Source organism: Salvelinus sp. IW2-2015, linkage group LG17 (genome assembly GCF_002910315.2).
Source record: "Salvelinus sp. IW2-2015 linkage group LG17, ASM291031v2, whole genome shotgun sequence".
NCBI classification, from domain to species: domain Eukaryota; kingdom Metazoa; phylum Chordata; class Actinopteri; order Salmoniformes; family Salmonidae; genus Salvelinus; species Salvelinus sp. IW2-2015.
This window is the reverse complement of record NC_036857.1, coordinates 30844874-30861594: the sequence shown is the minus strand read 5'-3', so window position 1 is coordinate 30861594 and position 16721 is coordinate 30844874. Positions and strand designations below refer to the sequence as shown.

At 42.6% G+C, this 16721-nt stretch overlaps 1 protein-coding gene across 2 annotated transcripts in view; it reads right to left on the bottom strand.

The window, feature by feature from the left end:
- Positions 1-16376, bottom strand: part of mapk14a (mitogen-activated protein kinase 14a) — a 32860-nt gene extending 16484 nt beyond the window's left edge. For both annotated transcript variants that reach the window (XM_024005727.2, XM_024005726.2), the window contains exons 1-5: positions 15944-16376; positions 10381-10510; positions 9010-9068; positions 1807-1918; positions 1434-1463 (exon numbers count right to left, since the gene is read on the bottom strand). In XM_024005727.2, coding sequence (XP_023861495.1) covers positions 1434-1463; positions 1807-1918; positions 9010-9068; positions 10381-10510; positions 15944-16062 — 450 coding nt within the window. In that variant the 5' untranslated portion in view covers positions 16063-16376. The remainder of the gene's footprint in view (positions 1-1433; positions 1464-1806; positions 1919-9009; positions 9069-10380; positions 10511-15943) is intronic.
- Positions 16377-16721: the final 345 nt, after the last annotated feature.

Here is a 16721-nt window from a genome sequence, read left to right as displayed (position 1 = left end):
AGGTACATTTGCCAGTGGCACAAGATCACAGGAAAGCGAGTTATGCACGCGGAATATCAATCTCGGGTGATTTCATGTTTCATTTGCAGTGGGCAAGTACCTTATATTATAGCCAACCATCAAGTCTTATTTTTCACTGATTGTTAGGAAAACAAAATCCTCCCCCTTCTTGATGACATACAGCCTAATTAACATACAAAACAGTTTCAAATGTAATATTCCCCTACAGAAATGAGCCCAATAACATATTGATACATGGTCCATATTATCAGGCTGGTGTGCTATTTTAGCAATATGCATTATTGCCTGATGTAGCATAGTGGCTACATGGCTGAAGCGAGGGGATCCCAAATGAATCTACAAACATGGTTGCAGCATGTGGTTGCTCATTTGCATTGTTGGCTAATCATTAGCTAGATCAGACTTTAAAATATATCATCTAGTTGCTTGTTTAATGTATAAAAGAAAAACTCCCACTGACACTAATAAAATATAGATTTTTACWGTGTTTTTATAAATACAGTTTAATTGTGGGAATTTTAGTGAATATAGGCCTACCGTTTATGCAACCGAATGGACGAGTTTCACGCATAACTATTTTTTTTAAATCGTCATACCAGACAGACTAAAACGCTGGCAATTATGCAGTTGAGAAATAAATTGTACAGCACTGGAAAGCTGGAATCCCGCTCTTTTCAATAATTGCCATCAAAACTGTGATTGCGGACTTTTCCTGAAATTCCATTTAGGAATGTTGCGCGGTGACTGGGCTTATTATAACATATTTTTTTACACGCAGCAATCAGAGCTGTATGAGGAGTTGCACGCTCTTGACGCCCAACAGTTGATATTCCGCTTAAACTAGGCTGTGCGTGCGTGTGATAAATAAAATGCATASCTCATTAACAGCTTAGGTAATAAAAAAAAAATCAGTTTTTTAAACAATTATATAGGACTACAGAATATCATTATTACAATATTTTTTGCGCCAGCCAAAGCGGTGCCTGTCAATACAAGGCACGAATCCACTCCGATGCGCTCTGCAGAGATTTTGAGAACAGTACATCATGCGGTGGACACTTTAATAAAAATCTGATCGGATTAATTGTTTGATATTGTGATTGTATTTTTATTTACTTCAATCTATATTCTACTTGTCCAACTATATATGTTTTTACTTGCCCTGGACAAGCGCTAATGTAGAGCACGGCCCTTGCAACGGCAGGATAGTGGGTTCGATTCCCAGGACCACCCGTACGTAAAATGTATGCACGTATGACTAAGTTTCTTTGGATACAAGAGTCAACTAAATGGCATATATTTCATAATATTATATTAATTAACAAGACACAGCGTCAGTCACAGAGAAGGACTGTTTCATTGTGGGCTCAATCATGGCAGAGCGGACTGAATTAAAAAGGGAGGAGACTTACTCTGTGAATGATATCTGCTGAGTGGATATACTGAGGAGACAGAGAAAGGGGAAGAAGAGCAAAGGCATTAGATTACATCAATAATTAGGAGACACAAATCACAAGTTTAAACTGAGAGGTTTGTGGTTCTGAGGTACATCACAACAGGCGAAACTGGGTAAAATGACATTGGTATGACCAGCAACTGGTTTAAATGTAATTATGACTTAAATTCTATAAGTTTGTCTGCTGGGAATGTACACAATACTGTGAATGGCAGTTACTTTCAGTTATTTTGAGTTAGTTGAAGCATGATTAAAAAAGTCGAAGTCTGTGGTTTCACCTTTAACCCCCAGAGGATCTATCCGTCTGTGTGTGTGTCTGTGCGTTTCACCTTTAATCCCCGGAGGATCTGGTATATGAGGAACTGCACATGATCGTCTGTGAGTTTCTGACACTTGACTATGTTGTTGAGGTCTGCCCCCATCAGGTGGGTCACCAGGTACCTGCCAATCAGAACCAGACAGGAGCTCAAACAAAACTACTCCACTGTATACGACATGCTACCATCTGTTTCTCACTGTTACATATTTCAGCCAGTTGAATGTTGTTCTTGATACCGTCTCGTTTTGACACGTCACATCAATGCTAATATGGCCAAAAGTAGCTAACTAGCGAACCTGTGGCAATGCTGAAAAGCAAAAGGAAAAYTTATAACCACAAATTGGTGCGAAGTGGCATAAACAATCCAAGTCCAGTGGGTTTGAAAGTTAAAAAAACATTAATGTATGGGCTAAGACATTGAACGCTCATCGGCTTACGCCTTCATCAGGTCTGACATTAAAGGCATTTTAACTTTCAAACCCACATGAGTGCCTGGACTTGGATTTTATGGCAATTACAATTCCCCTCTAAGAGCACCTTTGGTTGTTGTGGAATACCTAAAGCGCCCCTGCTACTTCTTCTCTTCGACTGTYACAATGTATTTGAGAGACAAGTGCTTATTGGGAACAATTGGTTTTCAATAAACATTTGCAGACGAAATACAGCTTACAAGTTAAGCCAACCCCATCAGTTTGTGTCTCGTGGTTGCGCAGCCCACCCGTCTATACATCAAGGGATTTGCCACCATGTCAATGTTCTCCCATATGTCTCCTATGAGTCAGCTGATACTGGTTGAGTAGCTGTTCCTTCTCCTCGCCCCAGCTGGGCGAGTCATCCACAAATAATGTCATTAAACACACATCCATTAAGTCCACTTATTTTTGTAATTCAAATCTAATCCCATAGTCGTTTAAACAGCTCCAAATAATGGTAAGCACTTCTGGACYGAAAAAATATGAGCCAAAACATACAGCAGGAGCACATGGAGGCTTCACTCAGCTAGTTTGCTGTTCCACTGATAGATGAATGTTGCACTGTTCCCACACAGGAGGAACATCTTAAAATAACTCCCTGGTTAAACTGGACTTTGTTACTGCCCTCCTCCTATATTAGCCAACTGTTGGCAAAGACTGATCTGAGACCAGGCTACTTCAACATGACTGAGATCAAAGGCACAAACAGGGAGAGGGAGGGGGGGACTCTAGCTGAAGGGTTCATGTTGAGGCCTGGAAAATTAGGTATATAAATAGTGAGCTCTCATCCCTGTTAATCCATGGAACTTTCCCACTGTATCCCCCCCCCCTGCTCTCCCTCCAACTATCTATCTATACAGGGGTAAAAGAGGAGCTATGAACAGTCTTTTGAGTCACATATTTTTGGAGCTGGGTTAGGGGAATCACAGCTACAGCACCTGCATACTGGGTTTTTCATGAACAGCAGTTAGAAAACCCCTCCCTTGTGCTCCTCTGTCCTGCAGGCATGTGTGCTGTGTACACAGATATGCATGAGAAGAAAATAGTCAAGATTCCCCAATTAGGCGACTGGCAGATTGTTTTTAGTCAAGCAATAGCAAATATATGCAGTGAATTCGTAAAGTATTCAAACCCCTTTGCTTTTTTTCACATTTTGTTACATTACAGCCTTATTCTAAAATGGATTGAAWAAAAGTGTATTAAAAAAAGTAAGATCACATTTACATAAGTATTCAGACCCTTTACTCAGTATTTTGTTGAAGCACCTTTGGCAGCGATTACAACCTTGAGTCTTCTTGGGTATGACGCTACAAGCTTGGCACACCTGTATTTGGGGAGTTTCTCCCATTCTTCTCCACAGATCCTCTCTAGCTCTGTCAGGTTGGATGGGGAGCGTCGCTGCACAGCTATTTTCAGGTCTCTCCAGAGATGTTCGATCGGGTTTAAGTCCGGCCTCTGGCTGGGCCACTCAAGGACATTCAGAGACTTGTCCCGAAGCCACTCCTGCGTTGTCTTGGCTGTGTGCTTAGGGTTGTTGTCCTGTTGGAAGCTGAACCTTTGCCCCAGTCTGAGGTCCTGAGCAGGTTTTCATCAAGGATCTCTCTGTACTTTGCTACGTTCATCTTTCCCTCAATCCTGACTAGTCTCCCAGACACRGGCGCTGAAAAACATCCCCACAGCATGTTGATGCAACCACCACGCTTCACCGTATGGATGGGGCCACGTTTCCTCCTGATGTGATGCTTGGCATTCAGGCCAAAGCGGTCAATTTTGGTTTCATCAGATCAGAGAATCTTGTTTCTCGTGGTCTGAAAGACCTTTAGGTGCTTTTTGGCAAACCCCAAGCTGGCTGTCATATGCCTTTAACTGAGGAGTAGCTTCCATCTGGCATGACTGGTGGAGTCCTGCATAGATGTTTGTCCTTCTGAAAGGTTCTCCCATCTCCACAGAGGAACTCTGGAGCTCTGTCAGAGTGACTATCGGGTTCTTGGTCACCTCCCTGACCCTTCTCCCCGGATTGCTCAGTTTTGCCGGGTGGCCAGCTCTAGGAAGAGTATTGGTAGTTCCAAACTTGTTCCATTTAAGAATGGCAGTATGTTCTTGGGGATCTTCAATGCTGCAAAAAAAATGTGGTACCCTTACCCAATCTGTGCCTCGACACAATCCTGTCTCGGACCTCTACGGACAATTCCTTCGACCTCATGGTTTGGTTTTTGCTCTGACGTGCACTGTCAACTGTGGGACCTTGTATAGACAGGTGTGTGCCTTTCTAAATCATGTCCAAACAATTGAATTTACCACAGGTGGACTCCAATCAAGTTGTAGAAACTTTTCAAGAATGATCAATGGAAACAGGATGCACCTGAGCTCAATTGAGTCTGAATAGTTATGTAAATAAGGATGCAAATGCAAATAGTATGGGTGGCCATTTGATTAGATGTTGAGGGGTTTTATGGCTTGGGGGTAGAAGCTGTTTAGAAGTCTCTTGAACCTAGACTTGGCGGTCCAGTACTACTTGCCATGCGGTAGCAGAGAGGACGGTCTATGACTAGAGTGGCTGGAGTATTTGACCATTTTTAGGGCCTTCCTCTGACACCGCCTGGTATAGAGGTCCTGGATGGCAGAATGCTTGGCCCTGGTGATGTACTGGGCCGTACGCACTACCCTCTGTAGTGCCTTGCAGTCGGAGGCCGAGCAGTTGCCATACCAGGCAGTGATGCAACTAGAGGTCGACCGATTATGATTTTTCAACGCCGATACCGATTATTGGAGGACCAAAAAATGCCGATACCGATTATTGGAGGACCAAAAAGGCGATACCGATTAAATCGGCCGATTTCTTTTTATTTATTTGTAATAATGACAATTACAACAATACTGAATGAACACTTATTTTAACTTAATATAATACATCAATAAAATCAATTTAGCCTCAAATAAATAATGAAACATGTTCAATTTGGTTTAAATAATGCAAAAACAAAGTGTTGGAGAAGAAAGTAAAAGTGCAATATGTGCCATGTAAGAAAGCTAAAGTTTAAGTTCCTTGCTCAGAACATGAGAACATATGAAAGCTGGTGGTTCCTTTTAACATGAGTCTTCAATATTCCCAGGTAAGAAGTTTTAGGTTGTAGTTATTATAGGAATTATAGGACTATTTCTCTCTATACAATTTGTTATTCATTAACCTTTGACTATTGGATGTTCTTACAGGCACTTTAGTATTGCCAGTGTAACAGTATAGCTTCCATCCCTCTCCTCGCTCCTACCTGGGCTCGAACCAGGAACACAACGACAACAGCCACCCTCGAAGCAGCGTTACCCATGCAGAGCAAGGGGAATAAACTACTCCAAGTCTCAGAGCGTATTGATGTTTGAAACGCTATTAGCGCACACCCCGCTAACTAGCTAGCCATTTCACATCGGTTACACCAGCCTAATCTCGGGAGTTGATAGGCTTGAAGCACAGCGAAGAGCTTCTGGAAAAATGCAGGAAAGTGCTGTTTGAATGAATGCTTACGAGCCTGCTGCTGCCTACCACCGCTCAGCCAGACTGCTCTATCAAATCATAGACTTAATTATAACATAATAACACACAGAAATACGAGCCTTTGGTCATTAATATGGTCGAATCCGGAAACTATCATCTCYAAAACAAGACGTTTATTCTTTCAGTGAAATACGGAACCGTTCCGTATTTTATCTAACAGGTGGCATCCATAAGTCTAAATATTCCTGTTACATTGCACAACCTTCAATGTTATGTCATAATTACGTAAAATTCTGGCAAATTAGTTCGCAATGAGCCAGGCGGCCCAAACTGTTGCATATACCCTGACTCTGCGTGCAATGAACGCAAGAGAAGTGACACAATTTCACCTGGTTAATATTGCCTGCTAACCTGGATTTCTTTTCGCTAAATATGCAGGTTGAAAATATATACTTCTGTGTATTGATTTTAAGAAAGGCATTGATGTTTATGGTTAGGTACACGTTGGAGCAACGACAGTCCTTTTTCGCGAATGTGCACTGCATCGATTATATGCAACGCAGGACACGCTAGATAAACTAGTAATATCATCAACCATGTGTAGTTAACTAGTGATTATGGTTGATTGATTGTTTTTTATAAGATAAGTTTAATGCTAGCTAGCAACTTACCTTGGCTTCTTACTGCATTCGCGTAACAGGCGGGCTCCTCGTGAGGCAGGTGGTTAGAGCGTRGGACTAGTTAACCGTAAGGTTGCAAGATTGAATCCCTGAGCTGACAAGGTAAAAATCTGTTGTTCTGCCCCTGAACAAGGCAGTTAACCCACCGTTCCTAGGCCGTCATTGAAAATAAGAATGGGTTCTTAAACTGACTTGCCTAGTTAAATAAAGGTGTAAAAAAAAAATTGAAAATACTATTTATTTTAAAATTCGGCAAAATCGGCATCCAAAATTACCGATTTCCGATTGTTATGAAATCGGCCATAATTTAATCGGCCTTTCCGATTAATCGGTCGACCTCTAGATGCAACCCATCAGGATGCTCTCGATGGTGCAGCTGTAGAACCTTTTGAGGTTCTGAGAACCCATGCCAAATCTTTTCAGTCTCCTGAGGGGGAATAGGTTTTGCCGTGCCCTCTTCATGACTGTCTTGGTGTGCTTGGACCATGTTAGTTTGGTGTGCTTGGACCATGTTAGTTTGTTGGTGATGTGGACACCAAGGAACTTGAAGCTCTCAACCTGCTCCACTACAGCCCCGTTGAAAAGAATGGGGGCATGCTCGGTCCTCCTTTTCCTGTAGTCCACAATCATTTGTCTTGATCACGTTGAGGGAAAGGTTGTTGTCTTTGCACCACACGGTCAGGTCTCTGACCTCCACATTTACATTTACATTTAAGTCATTTAGCAGACGCTCTTATCCAGAGCGACTTACAAATTGGTGCATTCACCTTATGACATCCAGTGGAACAGCCACTTTACAATAGTGCATCTAAATCTTTACCCTACAGGCTGTCACACCGTCGCCGGTGATCAGGCCTACCACTGTTGTCATCGCCAAACTTAATGATGGTGTTGGGAGTCGTGCCTGGCCGTGCAGTCACYAGTGAACAGGGAGTACAGGAGAGGACTGAGCACGCACCCGAGGGGCCCCTGTGTTGAGGATCAGCATGGCGGATCCTCAACAGCAAACAAAGTCTGTTTTTACATCCATTGTTAATGACAATAGTTCCTCAATGTATTTGAAAAATCTTTCCAGCTCTCTCCTTTTTGATAACCACTCAGCGTGAAAGGGAAAAATGTAATGCTCTGATCCACTGCAAACGTCATAAAACACCTGATTACTTCTTATCCCTTGCACAAATAGCCTACAGCGGTCTCTGTCCTGAGCTCACTGGCATGGGAAACTAAGGGTCCAGAATATTTTACAATGTTGCTAGTGTGAGCTTCCAGTTGGACCCAAGTTAACAATTGATACAATGTTCCAAGTTAGTTGCAGACAAGCCATGCACACCCAAAGTGATTTATAGGATTAAAAAAAATGTTTTTTTATTATAATTTTTTATTTTAAATCAGGATATTTTCTACCTGAAGGCTGCTATGTTTTTATTTGTGGGCTTTATAGGCTATTGCCTATTGCATATTTACATTACCTATTTACATAGTTGGCAATGTCAGTTACTTTTTAGGTTTGTATCATTTTCATTTAGATTTTAATTGAATTTTGATTAACATCTTTGAATCTCAAAATCGTGGTTATCAATTAAATGAAACAGGTTAAGGATGTTTTCTTCATCTCTGGCTCCCTTGAGTCATTTGTGTCTTATTTCATCAAACAGTGCCCTTAAAGCATCAAAATGCATGTATAGATGATTTTATTAAAACACATTGGGTGTGTCTATACATGGAAAAATATGTTTTAACATTTTGACCAATCAATTAGTCTAAAGAACAGACCACTATCGGTCGACCAAGAATTTATTTTTTTAAAGTCGGGGACAGCCCTACTATTTATCATTCTGTGTAAGAGGAACTTCTTTCACTGCAACCCTGCTGTTTTACATCTCTTGTTCCTTCTCTCTCCCCCCTCTCTGTGGTACGGGGTGTTAATCTATCTGGGACAGTGGGGCAGCTGAGAGCACACTTCAGTTGCCTCTTCTGATGGTGGAGCTGCCAGAGAGCTAGCCTGGCCCAGATCGGTTTGTGTTCTTCCCAACTCCATTGCTGTCATTGTCGAGCCAAACATGGTAAATAGTAGGAAGTGTAGGAACGACAGGCCTTTCCTGCACATTTTCCTTCAGCAGAGGCAGCAACAGGTCTAGGCTTGTGTGTCTGACACTCACTCAGCCAGGCACCCACACATAGTACACAAACACGAGGCAGTCGGCCAGCATTGACTCACTGAACAATCTGTCCACTTCCTCTTCTCACTGACTTTCAACATCAACAAACAGTAAATGCCTGAAGCCAAGGAACCCAGTGAGTAACTATTTCCAAGGTTGGGAAGGGAGATGTGGTAGTACTACTGAAAATAGTAACACAGGGACCCCTGGTGTTTCCTAGGCAGAGCAGGCTTTGTTTACTCTCTGCTGCTGGGAAAAGAAAGGCACTGTGTGTACTCATTGTGTTTCAAGTGAGGCATTGATCCTCTGTCAATAGGCATTGGCTGAGTGAATGGCGGTTATGGAGGGATAAAGGAACATACAGTAGATAAAAGAAAAATCGGTAGGCCTTAGATTTTCAACTAAACTCACACGTCATTGAACTCCTCCAGACTAGTAGCAGGTGTGAAGACATCTAGAAGGCCGATCACCTGAAACACAGAGGCCAACGCAACAAGTAAGGAGGATTGTATCAGCTCTCCCAAATGATTTCATGACTCCACAATGAATTGGTTTCAGCAGAGTAGAGCATTGGAATACTTGGAACTAGAGCATTGGAACTAGAGCAGCGGAATATTTCAGCCAACAAATTCCTACAGTTGATATCTCAGTCAGCAGCACAGTTGCATACTATGATTAATATAGCCAACATACTTCTGCTGCCTTTGAGAGAGAGAGAGAGGACTGAGCTCCAGAGAGGGGCAAAGAGAAAGAGAGGGAAGAGGAACTAGAGCAGAGGAATACTTCAACCAACATATTCCTAGACTTATCGCAGCAGCAACATAAAACAGTTCTGCTGCTTTTAACCTCTCTTGGGTAGGGGGCATTTTATTTTCATGTGCCCAAAGTAAACTGCCTGCTACTCAGGCCCAGAAGCTAGGATATGCATATAATTGGTAGATTTGGATAGAAAACACTCTAAAGTTTCTAAAACTGTTGAAAATATGTCTGTGAGTATAACAGAACTGATATGGCAGGCGAAACCCCGAGGACAAACCACCCCCCCAAAAAAACTCAGCCTACCACTGTTTTCAATGGCTGTCACTTTTATTATAAGGCGAAATCCTCCCAGATTGCAGTTCCTAGGGCTTCCACTAGATGTCAGTCTTTAGAAAGAGTTTCGTGCTGGTTTTTGGAAAAATCAGCCAGAAATTGTAGTTTTTCTTGGTGGCTCCCATTTTGGCTGTAGCGTTTCCAAGCGTGTGGAAGAGAGTGCGTTCTTTGGTATTTTTCTCCGGTAAAAACAATAACGATTCTCCGTCTTAAATGTGATCGTTTATTTACATATTAGGGTACCTAAGGTTTGATTATAAACGTTGTTTGACTTGTTTGGAAAAGTTTATTAGTAATGTTTGGGATTCATTTTGTATGCATTTTGATGGAGGGAAAATGGGTGGATTATTGACTGAAGCGCGCCAGCTAAACTGAGTTTTTATGGATATAAAGAAGGACATTACCGAACAAAAGGACCATTTGTGATGTATCTGGGACCTTTTGGAGTGCCAACAGAAGAAGATCAAAGGTAAGGCATTTATTATATCGCTATTTCTGACTTTCGTGGCGCACCTGCCTGGTTGAAATATGTTTTTCATGCTTTTGTAGGCGGGGCGCTGTCCTCAGATAATCGCATGGTGTGCTTTCGCCGTAAAGACTTTTTGAAATCTGACACAGTGACTGGATTAACAAGAAGTTACGCTACCGTCCCACCTGCCCATAAGAAGTTTTAAGAGAGATGAAACTCACGTTCTCATGTTTCATGTGCTTGAGCAGACGTAGCTCTCTGTAGGTCCTCTTGGCGTGGATAATGGACTGGAATGGCCGGGAGAGCTTCTTCACTGCGATCTTCAGACTAGACTTCTCATCATACGACGAGCTGGAGGAGACGTGATAGGGGTTTAAGTTACTGCAACAACTAGGCTACAACAATAGGATAAGATACTAGTCATCGCTCCCAAAATGTTCCATCTGAAAATAAATACAATCCTTACTGATAATATGCAATATTTGAAATTACCGATCAGCAGCATGTGACAAAACATAACTCATCTTCTTCTGTAGGCTTTAGACCAGGGTTATTTAATTCCAGTCCTGGCGGGCCAAAACAGTTCTGTTTTTCATCATCTCGTTCCAATCAGGGACTAATTCAGACCTGGGCCATCAAGTAAGTGCAATTAACTACCAGGTAGAAACAAAAAACAGAAATGTTTCGGGCCTCTAGGAACGGAACTTTACAGCCCCGCTTAAGACATAGGCTACAGCCTAAAACAAGTTGTTGCAGCCAGGTTGTAATTTTCCAAGAAGACACAGGAAAAACACATTTTAAAATGACTCACTAAAAGGCTAAGTTTGCATGAAACCAGATAAAGTGATGTAAGAGGTGCTGACGTAAGGAAGAAAAACAGACATCAGCTAAACAGAAAATGTCATCCCTCAGACTAAGGCATCATCCCAAATGGCAAAAGAAAAAAAAAGAAATCACCAGGGTCCATGGGTAGTAGTGCACTATGAAGGGTAACGGGTGACAGTTGGGACACAGCCTGAAACACAGCCGCGCTGTCTGGTCATGGCGAGTCTGGCTGACAGGCTGGGGGAGAAGGAGCATCTCTGGGGATATCTCAATAGGTGTTTCCTAGTGTCCTGATGTCCCTTCTCTTTGCCCCCTTCTTAATACGGTAGCAGAATGAAAACACAGCCATTCCGTTAAGATGGCTGGCAAGCTGGGGGCCGAACGTCTCTCTCCGGGGGAGATCTCAATAGTCTTTCCCTCGATTCCTTGTGGCGTCAATCTCTCCTCGCTGCCTTCCAAAAAAGTCAAGAGGMAAGTGAGGAATACATTGGAGGAGACAATCACCTTGGATCTCATCTTGGATCTTCTCCAATGCTCTACTTTCTTCCTCTGACATCTTGAGGCGAGGAGAGGGACGACCCAAAGAATCACAGATAAGACTTGAGATTCACCCTGGCTGAATGACATACTGGGGGAGGGAAGCCTACCTCTCACTACCTCTTCCTTTGAATGTCTGCTAACCAGTCATGAGTGGTCAGCTGCTATAATGGTTAGGGCGTTCTTATGTGCTCTCTTGCCAACTCCATAGCTGTCAATGACAATTCCATAAGAAGTTGGCAAGAGGGCAGAAACAGACTGGCACCCAAGCTAGTCAGCTGCTGTACACACTTAATAGTACAAAGCAGAGGTGCACAAACGCTTGTGGCCAAGGAGGTCAGGAGTCCCAGTGCCGCAACAAGCAAAACATTCAGATAAAGTTGTATGTATGTGAGCTGTGGTGCCCACATAACAGGAGGAAATCGTTCTGAATAAACAAAAACAAAAATGTTATGTAATATAAAAATGTCCCTTGATCTGATATCCGGGTCTTTTTATCCGTTTTTTTTTTAACCCAACAGCACTAATCCGACCGTCAACAGTTAATCCTTTCTGCCTAGCAGCAGCACAGTAGTCGCCACCTGCTGTGGGGAGCACAACAGAAACAACAACCAGATGTTTACTTAGACAACAACAATCCTGCAGATGATACTAATGCCATAGCAGGTTCTAGGAGGTAATACTGGGTACTACTATGCCCATTTTAAAAGGAAACCTTTGAATATATTATCCTTGACGGATTATGCTGTCCTGTTGTTGCATAGCAGCAGCAGTAATACAGGAACCATTATTTGTGTATAAAAAAAAAAACTAGGCCAACATTACTTTAGTAATTTAGAAAATTAGACCTAATGCCATGGGCTCACCTGTCCCTACCAAGGTAAAATAAACCTCAACACAGACATGTCATCATTTACATTTTAGTCATTTAGCAGACACTCGTATCCAGAGCGAGTTACAGTAAGTGCAATCATCTTAAGGTAGCTAGGTGGGACAACCACATATCTCAGTCATAGTAAGTAAAATGTTCTTCAAGTAAACAACATATGCCTACCAGTACTTCACAAGACTGGGTCCCAGTCTGTTTCTTCTCTCTTGCCAACGCCTTATGGAATTGTCACGCCAATGCTTTGTTTGACAACGGAGTAGGCAAAAGAACAAACAGATCTGAGAACAGGCTGGCACTTCAGTAAAAGTGAATTGAAATGGTAAAACAGATGTAAAAAGGGTAAAGAAGGGCAAGAGAAATGTGATGTCATTGAAACGGACCCCCCCACACACTCCTATTTCCAACTGACTGGCTTTCTTGACGTCTATAGTATTCTCTCGGGTATGCAATCTGGTTCCCGCTCAGGTTACGGATGTGTCACTGCAACCTTAAAAGTCCTCKATAATGTCACCATTGCCCTTGATTCTAAGCAATATTGTGCTGCTATTTTTATTGACTTGGCCAAAGCTTTTGATACGGTAGACCATTCCATTCTTGTGGGCCGGCTAAGGAGTATTGGTGTCTCTGGGGTCTTTGGCCTGGTTTGCTAACAACCTCTCTCAAAGAGTGCAATGTATAATGTCATAAAATCTGCTGTCTCGGCCACTGCCTGTCACCAAGGTAGTACACCAAGGCTCGATCCTAGGCCCCACGCCTTTCTCAAATTACATCAACAACTTAGCTCAGGCAGTAGGAAGCTCTCTCATCCATTTATATGCAGATGATACAGTCTTATACTCAGCTGGCCCCTCCCCAGATTTTGTGTTAAATGATCTACAACAAAGCTTTCTTAGTGTCCAACAAGCTTTCTCTACCCTTAACCTTGTTCTGAACACGTCCAAAACAAAGGTCATGTGGTTTGGTAAGAAGAATGTCCCTCTCCCCACAGGTGTGATTACTACCTATAATGGTTTAGAGCAGGGGTGTCAAACTCATTCCACGGAGGGCCTAGTGTCTGCAGGTTTTTGGTTTTTCCTTTCAATAAAGCCCTAGACAACCAGGTGTGGGGAGTTCCTAACTAATTAGTGATGTTAATTCATCAATCAAGTACAAGGGAGGAGCGAAAACCCGCAGACACTCGGCCCTCCGTGGAATGAGTTTGACACCTGTGGTTTAGAGCTTGAGGTAGTCACCTCGTACAAGTACTTGGGAGTATGACTAGACGGTACACTGTCTTTCTCTCAGCACATATCAAAACTGCAGGCTAAAGTTAAATTTAGACTTGGTTTCCTCTATCGTAATCGCCCCTCTTTCACCCCAGCTGCCAAACTAACCCTGATTCAGATGACCATCCTACCCATGCTAGATTACGGCAACGTAATTTATAGATTGGCAGGTAAGGGTTCTCTCGAGCAGCTAGATGTTCTTTACCATTCGACCATCAGATTTGCCACCAATGCTCCTTATAGGACACGTCACTGCAAACTGGTCATCTCTGTTTACCTATCGCAAGACCCACTGGTTGATGCTTATTTATAAAACCATCCTAGGCCTCACTCCCCCCTATCTGAGATATCTACTGCAGCCCCCATCCTCCACATACAACACCCGTTCTGCCAGTCACATTCTGTTAAAGGTCCCCAAAGCACACACATCCGTGGGTCGCTCCTCTTCAGTTCGCTGCAGCTAGCGACTGGAACGAGCTGCAACAAACACTCAAACTGGACAGCTTTATCTCAGTCTCCTCATTCAAAGACCCAATCATGGACACGCTTACTGACAGTTGGGGCTGCTTTGTGTGATGTATTGTTGTCTCTACCTTCTTGCCCTTTGTGCTGTTGCCTGTGCCCAATAATGTTTGTACCATGCTGTGTTGTCATGTGCTGCTGCCTTGCTATGTTGTTGTCTTAGGTCTCTCTTTATGTAGTGTTGTCTCTTGTTGTGATGCGTGTTTTGTCCTATATTTATTTTTTAATCCCAGGCCCCCGTCCCCGCAGGAGMCCTTTTGGTAGGCCATTTTTGTAAATAATGATTTGTTCACAACCGACTTGCCTAGTTAAAGAAAGATGAAATAAATACAACATTTTCTCGTCTAAGAAGAAAGTCAAGACAGACAGACATCATCCCCTTTCCTCAATATCTAAGGAGCAAGAGAGAGTTATCACATATCTGGCATACAATCTACAGCTATGTTTTCAATACTTGGCGTTACAGGTTAGCTTATACAAAACGCTGCATAGACGTCTCAACTAGCCTGCTCTTGGTGATACCGTCTCCATTCTGGATTTGGGGAAAAGGGAATCTTATAAAGTGTCAGTGTCCAGTTGCAGATCCGTCTAAAAAAAACAAAGAAAACTACAAAAGATTTGAAATCTATTTTTTATATCGCTAGAGGTGGTGCCTCCCATTTTAGCTGCTGCAGATCCAACATTCCCCACATCTTTGCAGGAACTAGTCGTTTCTATGCACCCTGCCACGTGAAGAAGTAGATAACAGTACATCATACAATGCAACCAAAAAAGACCTACACACACACGAGGCATTTCTCACTAGATACAAAACATTGATTTAATATCTTACGTAGTTTCCTCTGGTTTTTGAGGACCCACCTGCAATGGACATTTATAAGATGCACATTTCCCCAAATCGGGAATTTATACAGCATTGCCAAGACCAGGTTATAGTTTAGACATCGATGCAGCGTTTTGTATAAGGTAACCTGCAACGCCCATTAATGGAAACGTAGTTATCAGATATCTGGCGTACAATATGCATCTAGTCAAGACAGTAAATCAATTAGCCATATATCCTGCAGTTTGGTTTGACCTATGCTGGGCATATGAGTCACCATGTCATACAGAATTAAGTGGCATCACTGTGTGGAGGTTTAACAATAGATGTAAGTTAGCCACTTAAGCTACAACGAGATCCACTACAAAACTGCAAACTTTGTGTCTAAATGCATTTCCCAGCCAATTGGATATAGTAGAATAGAACATAACAGAAACACTCGGTACACATCAGAAAGAAAACAATTGGATGTGAGATAGCAACAATAACTGTTAGTTTCCAAGTCTTTGTGGCTATACATTTGCATAATATTTTCAATACGTTTCAAATGGATGTTTCTATTCAGATAACGTTACAATGTCAACCTATAAAAGTAGCTGGACACATTTACATCGTGCAGGTAACAGTTAGTTAGTAAACGTGGCTGGGGACATGGCAACATTTCATACCGCAACATAAGCGAATGGTGCGTCTGACTAATGTTATTCTATTGTGTGAACACAGACTGGTTGGGGCAAGTTCGCATGCTCGCTCACTCTCGCTGACACAGTTCGAGAATCGAGAGGGCCCATGGTCGCGCAGCGTTCTATTCTGAATGTAACTACCTAGCTGCCATGCTAACTTTGGCGTTTATGCAGGCCTCGTAGAAATGACTAGCTATAGCTAACTCTGCGCAAACATAGGACAAAAACCGTGTAAATTACCAAACCGATCCGTAGGCCCCGGACCCGACTGGAGACAACATCTGGTAGCGTTCTGGTACCTCCCAAATCGTCTTGTTCACCTCCTGCCGATAAAACGTGGGTCTTTCTTTCAGCGACATTCCTGCAGAACAACCCTCAAACTGCAAGTTGTGACTTCTGCTTTTTGTTGGTCAAAGGTGTCAACTAGACTCGTGCAACTAACGTAAGTTCGCTAACTACTGTACTAGCTTGTTTAAGAAAATGCCCGGAAACTCTATCAACTTCAGTAGATGCTGGATGCAATGTTCGTTCGTAGCAAGGTGCAAAATTATTTAAATTACGATGAGAAAGCGTTTCTACTCCGATTTGCGTTCAGGCTCCCAGGATTTCACTCCGTTACCTACCCAGCGCGCCCGTGCTCCTATGCTGCAACAACAAAATGTCGCGAAATGAGATCCAAATCCTTCTACTCGCTCAAAGGACAAACCATGGAGTTTCTAACACCAGAGGCTCAACATCACGAGACTTCCGGGAACGCTTGTGAAACAAACCAAGCGAGCCAGTTTGAGAAGTGAAAATTGATTCCTTAGCTGTTAATTTTCTCAAAATCTAAAGGCACAATCTATATTCGAGACAATGCCTTAATTAAGTAGTGGAGCATTTTATTACTCCAACCTCTTGAAAGTTAAACTGACACATTTTGATTTTTGTATGGGGGAAAAAAAGTGCCGTTGATTTGACGGCCTACACATGCGTAGTTCGGCGCGAGAACGTTAGACGGTGACGTGTTTCTGCGCAT